The following is an 11,392-nucleotide window of genomic DNA, read 5'->3' on the forward strand; positions in this document are numbered from 1 at the left end:
TCATCAAGAGGCTTTTTAGTTCCTCTTCACTTGCTGCTATAAGGCTGGTGTCATCTGCATATCTGGGGTTATTGATATTTCTCCTGGCAACCTTGATTCCAGCTTGTGCTTCATCTAGCCCTGCATTTCACGTGATGTATTCTGCATATAAATTAAATAAGCAGGGTGACAATATATAGCCTTGATGTACCCCTTTCCCAATTTGGAACCAATCCATCGTTCCATGTCCAGTTCTAACTGTTGCTTCTTGACCTGCATACAGATTTCTCAGGAGGCAGGTCAGGTGGTCTGGTATTCCCATCTCTTGAAGAGTTTTCCACAGTTTGTTATGATCCACACAGTCAAAGGCTTTAGTGTAGTCAATGAAGCTGAAGTAGATGTTTTTCTGGAACTCTCTTGCTTTTTCGATAATTCAACAGATGTTGGCAGTTTGATCTCTGTTTTCTCTGCCTTTTCTAAATTCAGCTTGAACATCTGGAAGTTCTCAGTTCATGTGCTGTTGAAGCCTGGCTTGGAGAATTTTGAGCATTACTTTGCTAGCATGTGAGATGAAGGCAGTTGTGTGGTAGTTTGAGCATTCTTTGGCATTGCCTTTCTTTGGGATTGGAATGAAAACTGACCTTTTCCAGTCCTGTGGACACTGCTGAGTTTTCCAGATTTAGTGGCATATTGAGTGTGGCACTTTCATAGCATCATCTTTTAGGAGTTGAAATAGCTCAGCTGGAATTCCATCACCTCCACTAACTTTGTTCATAGTTATGCTTCCTAAGGCCCACTTAACTTTGGACTTCAGGGTATCTGGCTGTAGGTGAGTGATGACACCATCATGGTTATCTGGGTCATGAAGATCTGTTTTGTATAGTTCATAATAAAGTAGTCAGTATAATAAGGACAGCACATTTTTTCCTGGGAAGTAATTTATCATTGTTTATCATTGATTCATTTTAGTCACTTAGCATTTTAATTCAAAAGCACTTTTATAGCCACTACCTTTTTTTTTTTTTTTAAATTGAAGTTATTTTGAGATAACTGTAGATTCAAATGTATTTATAAGAGATAACAGAGACCCCGGGGACCCTTTACTTGGTCCTCCCTGCTGATAACATCTGACAAAGCTGAGTGCATTGTCACATCCAGGATGCAGACCTTGATGCCGTCAGGATACAGGACATCTCCAGCATCCCAAGGATCCCTCTTATTGCCCTTTTATAATGACACCCACCCTCTGCCTTCCACCCCACCCTGTCCCAAACCCTTGGCAACTGCTAATCTGGTCTCCATTTTATAGTGATATCATTTTAAGACTGTTATGGAAATGGAATCATGCAGCATGTAAATTTTGAGACTGGCTTTTTTTCACTCAGCATAACTCTCAGCAGGTCCATCCAGGTTGTTGTGTGAATCAGCAGTTCATTCCTCTTTTCTTGCCAAGTAGTATTCCGTGATATGGGCGTAGCATAGTGTATTTATTCACTCCCTGAAGGGTATCTGGGCTGTGTCCAGTGTTTGGCTGCTCTGAATGAAGCTTCCATCAACACACCTACACAGGCTTTTGTGTCAGCACGTCTTCCCTTCTCTGGGGTCAGTGCCCAGGGGTATAGTTGCTGGCTTGTATGGCGGTTGCACGGTTAGTTTTAAAGACCTGGTCACACTGTTTCCAGAGCAGCTGTACCGTTTTGCGTTCCCACCAGCCAGGACTGAGGGGTCCAGGCTCCGAGTCCTTCCCAGCGTCTGCCATGGTCACTGTTTCTGATAGGTGTGGGTTACCCCTCTTGTGCTGCTAATCGCGTTTCCTTGGCGGGGAATGACTGCGTGTCTTTGCACGTGCGTTCGGCCCTCTGTGTGTCATCTTAGGTGAAGAGTCTGTTCTTTTGTCCGTCTTCTAGCTCGATTGCTTGCTTTTTGCTGCTGATGTCCGGGAGTCTGTGCGCCACGGGTCCTGGGCCTTTGCCAGGCCTGTGCTCTGAGCGCACGCCCTCACCGTCTAGCGTGCCTCCCACGCTGTCAGCAGGGTTGTTGCCCATGGACAGTGTTTAATGGTGACAGCACCCATGTATCAGTTTTTCCTTCAACTGATCATGTTTTTAGTGTCAAGTCAAAACTGTTTATTTACCTGGCCCTAAATCCCGAGGACTTTCTTCTAGGTTTTTTCCCTAGAAGTTTTATAGTTTTATGTTTTCCATTTCAGTCCGTGGCCCGTTTCAGGGAAGTCTCTGTGTAAGGTGTGAGACTGGTCAGGGTCCCGTTCCGCCTGTGTGTCCAGTCTCTGCAGTGCCGCGTATGACAGTGTGTCCAGTCGCTGCAGTGCCGCGTGTGACAGTGTGTCCAGTCTCTGCAGTGCCGCGTGTGACAGTGTGTCCAGTCGCTGCAGTGCCGCGTATGACAGTGTGTCCAGTCGCTGCAGTGCCGCGTGTGACAGTGTGTCCAGTCTCTGCAGTGCCGCGTGTGACAGTGTGTCCAGTCGCTGCAGTGCCGCGTGTGACAGTGTGTCCAGTCGCTGCAGTGCCACGTGTGACAGTGTGTCCAGTCGCTGCAGTGCCGCGTATGACAGTGTGTCCAGTCTCTGCAGTGCCGCGTGTGACAGTGTGTCCAGTCGCTGCAGTGCCACGTGTGACAGTGTGTCCAGTCGCTGCAGTGCCGCGTATGACAGTGTGTCCAGTCGCTGCAGTGCCGCGTATGACAGTGTGTCCAGTCTCTGCAGTGCCGCGTGTGACAGTGTGTCCAGTCTCTGCAGTGCCGCGTGTGACAGTGTGTCCAGTCGCTGCAGTGCCGCGTATGACAGTGTGTCCAGTCGCTGCAGTGCCGCGTGTGACAGTGTGTCCAGTCTCTGCAGTGCCGCGTGTGACAGTGTGTCCAGTCGCTGCAGTGCCACGTGTGACAGTGTGTCCAGTCGCTGCAGTGCCGCGTGTGACAGCCTGCCTCTCCTCCGCTGGCTTGCCGTAGCACCTTTGTCAGAAGTCAGGTGGGCGTGTTTGTGAGGAGGACCTGGGTTCTCTGCTCTGTCCCCTGGATCTGGGTGTCCACCCTGCCCTGACCACACCGTCCTGAGTGCTGTTGCTCGAGTTAAGTCCTGAGATCCAGTAGCCTGATGCTTCCCGCGTATTTCTTCTTTTTCAAAATGTTTCGGCCACGCTAAATCCTGTGCCTTTCTGTGTAAGTTTTAGGACAGTCTTGTCCACGTCTACAAACCATTTGGGACTGTGGTAGGAATTGTATTAAACCCGTATATCAGTTTGGGGAGAACTGACATCTTTACTGTGTTAATCTTGCAGTTGATGGACAGGGTATGGCTCTCACTTTTTAGACCTCCTTTGATGTGTTTTATCCACGTTGTGCAGTTTTCAGTACACAAGTTCTATACATATTTTGTTAGACTTACGAATGGTACTTCTCTTTTCTGAGCAGTAATAGGTGGCGATGTATCTTTAATTTTGGTAGCCGTGTGTTCATTGCCAGCAAACAGAAACAGTTGCTTTTTGTATGTTTATCTTGTATCTCGCAGCCTTGCAGAATTCACTGGTTCTGTGAGCTTTGCCTTCTGTCTGTAGTCCTATTCGTTTAATGCTTCTGCGTGCCGGGCACTGTGTTAAGGCTTCCATGTGTTTGCTAAAGGCCAGAGCACAGTGGAGCTCAGATCTCGACACGTAAATCTCTTACTCACATCATCTGTTCATTTGGCAGGTTTTTAAGGAGCACTTACGTGGACCAGATGCAGGTTCCTGCCCTCTGGGGTCTTGGTCTGAACCGGATTAGAAGTGACACGAGCGCTTATGTGTCACTTGGTTAAACAAGCCTAGAAATAAAAGGAGTCCATCAGTTCTAACTTAATCCATCCGACTCCTGCTGTCCGTGGGCAAAGCGGGGGCATGGAGTCAGCCTGTGTGGTGGGAGCACCGGGGCCGGGGCGGGGGCGTTCCTGAAGAGTTTTAATTTCCCCAGGAAAGGTCCCCAAGCCAAGATGCCTGTCGGTTCTTGAGATTCAGAGATGTCAGTGGTAAAGTCTCATACGAAGAGAATTCTAGGTATTGCTTGTGTGAAACAGCCCAAGAACCCCTGGCCAAAACCGACTGAAGGTCTCTGGTCACCTCCCTCCTCCCCTCCTTCAGCAGCGGCCGTGGGAGCCCCTCCGCCACCTACCCGGCCCCAGGCCCCATGGCCTCAGCCTCCCCTGCTGCCCCATGTTGCCCTGGCCACGCCCTCCGTCCACACACTGGCTCCTCCCTCTGCGGTGGTCCTCCCCTCCCCTCCCCTTCTCTGCTGGGCGGGTTATCTTTCGCTCCGGGCTGGCGGGGTTGCAGCCCCGTGAAGTGGGGAGGTGGGGCCCTCAGGGAGTGACATGCACCCTGGGTCCCTTTTCCTTTGGGGACTGTCCTCTGTGTCCCTGCCTGAGCTCTTGTAACAAGAACAGCTGTAGGTTTCCGGTCACCTGGGAGATGAAGACCTTACTGTACAGGCCCTCACGGGCACTGCTGGCCGAGCCTCGGGGTCACAGGTGTGAAGCCCTGTCTACAATCCTGCAGGTCACGCACCAGTGCTGTCCCCGCGCCCACGCCCTCTGCCCTCAGGAGTAAGTGTGCTCCTCTCCCTTCACACTCCTCCCAGGAGAAGCCGCTTGTCTTCGAGTCGTCCTGGAAGAAGGAGAAGGACATCGTCTCCAAGGAAATAGAGAAGCTCCGGGTGTCCATCCAGACCCTGTGCCGGAGCGCCCTTCCCCTGGGCAAGATCATGGACTACATCCAGGAGGATGTGGACGCCATGCAGAACGAGCTGCAGCTGTGGCACGCTGAGAACCAGCAGCACGCGGAGGCCCTGCAGCAGGAGCAGAGGTGGGGGGGCGGGGGAGGGAGGGAGAGACAGCCCAGGGCAGCAAATGGAGGCCCTGCAGCAGGAGCAGAGGTGGTGGTGGGGGACTGGGGGAGGGGCGGGGGGAGGGAGGGTAAGGGCGTTAGGGACTGGGAGAGGGGTGGGGGAGACCTCTGGAGAACCCAGCCCTCTCAACCCTCTTTCTTACCTCCTCCCCCAAGGAAAGTACATTGCTTCTTCATTCACAACATAATGTGCATTTCTCTGTAGCAGCTAGGAAAGATCTGCACTCAGTGTTCAGAATCCCGAGATTTAGACATTCAAAAGGCAGGAAACTTAGCAGTTTGGATACCATGTTTACCTTGTGTCTTATCGAAACCCCCAAAGTTTTGTGACTGTAATTTGAAAGTATTTAAAATTTTTTACTTGAAAAAAGCACATTTATATTTTTATCCCCCCCCCCCACCCCTTTGGATACAATGAGTAATTTGCTTTTGTTACCTCCCATTGTTTTAATTAAGAAGCCAGTGTAGGGATTTCCCTGGTGTCCAGTGGTTAAGGCGCCGCACTCCCAACACAGGGGCCCTGGGTTCAGTCCCCAGTCGGGGAACTAAGATCCCCGCATGCTGCACGACGAAAAGCATCAGATGGGAAAGGAGAGAGGTCCTCACGAGCCCCGGCTTGTGTCCCGGCAGCATCACTGACGGCGCCGTGGAGCCCCTCAAGGCGGAGCTGGCGGAGCTGGAGCAGCTGGTCAGGGACCAGCAGGACAAGATCTGTGCCGTGAAGGCGAACATCCTGAAGAACGAGGAGAAGATCCAGAAGATGGTGTACAGCATCAACCTGAGTTCCAGGAGGTGAGAGCTCAAAGCTGCAGACTCCAGGGGTCCCTCAGCCTGCGCTTAAGGAGGAGGCTGGCACTTCGCTCCTGGTGTGAGGTTTCAGTCTGAAGGCGGCGGTGAGCAGCTCACAGCATCATCCTCCTGGTTTTCAGAGCTTTACCACCTTAGGCACGTTCGGCCTGGGAGAGACCGTGTTTCCCTGCCTTCCTCCACTGGAACACTCACTAGTTACAAACGGCTCTTGCTGACACCTCTGGTGTGAGACATTTCTCTGCAAGCCTGGTCTCTGCCGTCAGCTGTTGGGTTCTGGGCCGGTCCGTCCAGCGGGTGAGCGGTGCTGGGACCACCCGGGACGCAGGTGTCCAAGACCGCAGACTCCAAGCCTGCTGACAGGACTGCTCGAGCCCCGAGTGAGGCTGGTTGCACGTTTTAACAGGAGCCTTATAAAGGCAGTGAGGCCCAAAAAGCAGAGACTTATATTTTTAGCTCACTTCCACTTGCAAAGGGTTCATTTCAGCCCGTGTCTTTATAAGGTACCCACGAACTCTAGTTTTTAACCTCTCTGTCATTGCGTGTACCTTAACGCAATTCTTATTGCTCCCTATTATGTTGTGCTTATTTTTCCAGCCCTTAAAAGTTCATATATTTAAAAAGGAGATTTGACTGTGGCCTTTGCGGGCATCGTCTGACTTGAGAGTGTCATAGGCCGCATCCTCACTTTCTTCAACATCGAGCCCCTGGGCTTCCCCGCGAGCACATCAGTGCAGCTGTGGGACCCCTCATCCTCTCTAGAAGCAAAGCTTGCTGTTCAAGCCAACGGCCCAGGCCTGTTCCTTTGCCCAGCTGTAAGCACCCGGGCACCTCAGAGACAGGTGGCTCAGGAAGAACCTGCAGAAGGAAGACTTTAAAGGATGCACAGGAAAAAAAAAAAAATTAAAGGATGCACAGATTTGCAAAATTTTTTGATGTTACCATTTTTTAGAAATTTTTTTTAAAGTGAAAGTTTTTTTTAAAAAAACATGGTTTATATTTAGTTTTTCACTACGTATAATATTGTAAATACTAAAGTCTTGTATTTGTGTATAAAGGATCTCACCGTTTGGAGACATGCTTACGGGTCTTAAAGTCTGGGTCCTGACACTTCTGTTCTGCATACTATTATTTATGATGTAACCCAAACAGTGTCATTTTAAATGTTAGAATTTCCTGAGAGAGTTTTGTTTCTTTAAAAGATTAGCACAGATGGCACAGTTAAGTTTTTCCTTAGTGTCATTTCCAAAGTAAATCTGTTACAGAGGTCGTTCTATGATTTTTGAAGCAAAGTTCAAGATTGGATTATTAAGATGTGCCATTGTGAAACACTGGTCTTTTTCTCCTTTCTGTAGTTAACCATAAAATTCTGTCTGCTGAAATGACACTAGATATTAACACGTCATTGGAGGAGGGGAGGTGGACCGGTGACCCAGGCCTTCCCACGTTCACAGTCTCTTTTCCACCGACTCAAGTGACAGCCACCACCCCAAAGGGACCCTGTTTTGGGTCAGGTTAAGAAGTCTACCTTTTATGAATTTGTAGGTAAGACTAGAGTTTTTGTGTTGCAAAAAAATCGCATACATTGTATGTGAGTCAAATTTTGTATGGAATAGTCTCTCAAATTGTATCATAAAATTTATTTTTCTTTTATACATAAATCATTAAAAATAATCACCTGTTTTTTTTCTATCAGCGTATGGGGTTGTGCAGTTCAGTTCACACCTGGAAAAAAGCATATGGATTTTTAAAACTTCAGCATGTGTGCAGTTTTTTTTCTGTGAAGACAGTTCAGGCAATTTATATTTTCACTCATGACACCCCTTTTCTGTATAAATTGGAGTCTTATATAAGGCAGGTAAACACTTTTCAGGAATTTTATGATCATTCATGAAGTCCTAGGAAGTCGCTGCATGTGGTTATGACTGTATTCAACACAGATGAATAAATCCTGTTATTTATAATTTCGATAAAATACGCAAATAGGATTATTAAATGTTTTCTTCTGCTATGGCATGTAAGTTTTCAGGAAGTACTGGAGTCATACTTTAGACATTTTAATTAAAAACAATTGAGCTGGTTGGACTGACACATTTATATTTAAAGGAAATATGCAACCTTTGAAAAAATAACTTGGAAACTAAAATTCAAGCTTTCTACTTTGATATTCATACTTATTTTTCTTCTCAATAAGCAACTTGAAAACTAGTAATTGGACTCTAGGAAGAGAGGTGGTGGTTAGTGACGGTGTAAGTGGAGTTGGGGTCTTGGGGGGTCTGGAGTCCTCAGCCTGTCAACAGGTGCCTCCGAAGTATACCTGGACTTCTTCTCCAAGCCGCCCTGACCTGACCAGGATGTGTCTTCTGCTGACGTGCGCAGCGTGGGGGGGGACTTGAGCAAGAGGAGAGGTGGCCAGACCTCTCCCGGCTTTTGAATAAACAGCATGGTGTCCCCAGTCACAGGCTTAGGGTGACCAGCCAGCTTGAGCTCCCACAAAAACCGGGTTCAGAATGAGACTACCTTTGGATGTATCTTCCCTGAAAAGTTTATAGAAACAATCTAAAAAGGAATAAAAATTATTTGGTTTCTCCTTTTTCCTAAAAAAAAAAGAATGACATTGCCCATAGGACCCTGTGCTCAGGCGGCCCACCCTGAAGGGTTTCCGCACAGACTGGACTCCACTCCCAGCTCTGGGTCTTCCACCCACGCGCAGGGAAGCAGAGACAGGTCACCTCATTCCTCATGGCCCCCACGCCCCCCGCCCCACCAGGAGCCTACCAGCCAGAAAAGCAGGTGTGTGAGTCCCAGGGCTGCTGGGACAGGAGGAAGCCTCCAGCATATCCACTCCCTGAGCAAGCTCACCTCTGTCCCGTGATGCTCTTTATTAATAACAAGGCTGTGTATTTTTCTAAAAAGTATCCTGGCAAGCACAGTTTAACACAGGCTTTACCGGCGGGCGGAAGGAAGCTCCTGGAAGAACCCTCTCTGGTTATGTGTGTTTCCATGGAGGGAAGTTGAAGAGGACTTTTTTAAAAATTCATTGAGAGAAATGACATTTAAATGGCTTTTGAAGCTATGAAAACTAGCGTTTAAGTCCGTATTTAGAGCTGAGTTCCAGATTGATTATCAGCTTCTTAAACCAAGGAAGTTGGTCTTTCTGGTAAGAAAATGAAGTTCAGGGACTTGCCTGGTGGTCCAGTGGTTAGGACTCCATGGTTTCACTGCCAAGGGCCCTGGGTCTTGCTCTGAACTGTAGACCAAAAGGCCCCTACACATCTGAAGATCGAAGGCTAAGCCTGGACACTGACTTGCTCCCTTCACTGCCCTCCGTCGTGTCCGTGGGTAGCACCTTGGCGTCTCAAAGCCCAGACAAGGCTCATCATGGACAGCAAAGGGCAGATGGGCCAGTCGTTGAAGCTGGGGGTGGCCTGCCAGCCAGGGGTGCATCTCACTGGCCACCGGGGTTATGGCCGGGATGTGCCCTGCTCCGTGACTCCTGGACCTTTCCCCTCTGCCCGCTGACCGGCAGAGAAGGACCAGAGTGCGCCATGTGGGGGAGTGCAGGTCCCACTCCCAGCCAGACCCCACCTCTCCAGGTGAATTCTGCCCTCGTCAAGGTGGTCTCCTCTGCTGACAGGCTCTTCTTTCCCCTAAACGGCACAGGCTAAGGCAAGAAACTTGGTGGGAAGGAGGCCAGGGGCCTGGGGAGAGCTTGGGACTTTGGATCTGTGTGGCCTGGATACCTCCCACCCCACCCCTGAGCTCAGATGCCGGGACAGGGTCACCAGCCCCTCAGTACCAAGGGCTTCTCAAGAGTTCTGGCTCACACGGGGCTCCTGCCCACCCCTGCATCCTGCAGGGCAGCTGGTCCCCGTCAGCTTGGCAGGGGGCCCCACGTCTCCTTCCCGCCCCGTGGTGCGAACGTGCCCCCGACGCACGTTAAGCCCGGGACTGCTCCCTCCCGTGTGGAGTGCCGGCCGCGAGCGTTTTCCTGGGGGAGGCCAGGACCATGGTATGCGCCGAGGCAAGTCCTGTCCAGGCCTCCGCCCGAGGACACACAGGGCTGGACGCCACAGACACGTCTTTGCCTCGGCCTGTGGCCACTGCCGGGGACTCGGGCCTCCTAGCTGCTGGTGCCGAGGAGGGATGTGGTCTTAAAGCCGAGCATGGGGCCCTTCAGGGCTGAGGCTTCTCTCTAAAGTGCATTAAGCCCTCTGGCCTGGGCAGTGAGCAGCCAGCACTTCGAGCAGACGCTGACCACCCTGCCTGGTGGACAGACAGACGGGGCCGGGCGGGCACAGGTCTCCCCAGGGCCCAGCTGTCCTCCTGGTCCTAGCCACAGGGAGCTCAAAGGGACGGGACCAGACGAGGAAGGGTGCCCATGGCCCCCCAGAACAGGAGGCTGAGCGAGTGAAGGACTCCCCAACACGGGACTGGACTCCAGCTCTGCCGTGAGGACCCTTGAGTACCGCTGCCCGGGAGGTGGAGAAGGGGGCCGTGGAGGTGGGCCAGGGCGCACCACAGGGCAGGGCCCGAGAGAAGGTGAGTCCACGTGCTTGGTGGGTGCAGAGCCCACGGCTGGTTTAGCCCTCGAGGACACATGTTGACCTTTCTCCCCAGTCTGTAAACTGGAGAGTAAAAACAAAAATCCCCGTGACGTTACTGAAGAAATGTAAGCTGGTAACACGCTGTAACTCTATAGTGATAAATCAGGATGGTACTGGTCTGGGAAAATATAAATTAATCAGTGAAAGAGCATAGGAACCCCCAGCCAGGTACATAAATTCTAGGAATTTTAATTTCTAATAAATGTGGTACTTCAAAGCAGAAATAATTCAGATCGTTGTCCAAATTAATGGTGTTGGAACATATGGTTCTCCATATGGCAAAGACTATTACATACAAAAATAAATTCTAAAAAAATTAGAGAGTTCCAAAAATATGAGAATACTAGAAGAAAATAATTGGAGAATACGTATAGCATGTGTAAAACTGTTTACATAATATATTGATATATGCATTGTACTATTTATAAATTTATTTGTGATAATTCTGTTTTGTGAGAGGCAGTGTGATACGTGGGAATAAAGCACGGGAGGAGAGCACAGGGGCTCCCCTGGTGGTCCAGCGCCTCAGACTCCACGGTCCCAGCAGGAGGGGCGTGGGTTGGATCCCTGGTCAGGGAACTAGATCCCACAGCCCCAGCTGCAACTAAGACCCGGCACAGCCAAAGAGGTAAATATAGACATTTAAAAAAGATGAGCGCATATGAAGTGCTAAACATGTTAGGGTGAAAAAGAACTTCCTTTTTCAGAAGCCATAAATGAAAAAAAAATATATTGATACTTGGCTCTGTAAGAAATAAAAACTTCTATGTAACCAAGCAAAAGTAAACAATGGCTCACTGGGAGACATATTTGCAACATCTCTAACAGAGAGTCAGTATCCATAATATTCTTTAGTAAGAAAAATACTTGTAGCCCAGTTGAATGATGGAAGGAAGATATAAATAAGCAGTCAATTCGTGGAAGAATCCGGAAACCAACATTTGGCCTTATTCTCCAGGAATAACAGGGCAGAGAGTTTGGGAATCCAGGCTGGAGAGAGTGGCCGGCGTTGGGACCCTGGCAGGTCAGGGTGTCCAGCCCTCAACCCAGGGAGGGGAGGGCTCATCTGTTAGCTGGTTACTTTGGGCAAACAGCCTACATTTTTGCCTC

General features: G+C 49.7%; 1 protein-coding gene across 3 annotated transcripts in view; it reads left to right on the forward strand.

The window, feature by feature from the left end:
- Window positions 1–7,766, forward strand: part of TRAF3IP1 (TRAF3 interacting protein 1) — a 60,580-nt gene extending 52,814 nt beyond the window's left edge. For all 3 annotated transcript variants that reach the window (XM_019958021.2, XM_019958019.2, XM_019958020.2), the window contains 2 exons: window positions 4,603–4,826; window positions 5,499–7,766. In XM_019958021.2, the coding sequence (XP_019813580.2) occupies window positions 4,603–4,826; window positions 5,499–5,664 (390 nt within the window). In that variant the 3' untranslated portion in view covers window positions 5,665–7,766. The remainder of the gene's footprint in view (window positions 1–4,602; window positions 4,827–5,498) is intronic.
- Window positions 7,767–11,392: the final 3,626 nt, after the last annotated feature.

The sequence above is a fragment of the Bos indicus genome, chromosome 3 (assembly GCF_029378745.1).
Source record: "Bos indicus isolate NIAB-ARS_2022 breed Sahiwal x Tharparkar chromosome 3, NIAB-ARS_B.indTharparkar_mat_pri_1.0, whole genome shotgun sequence".
Classification (NCBI taxonomy): domain Eukaryota; kingdom Metazoa; phylum Chordata; class Mammalia; order Artiodactyla; family Bovidae; genus Bos; species Bos indicus.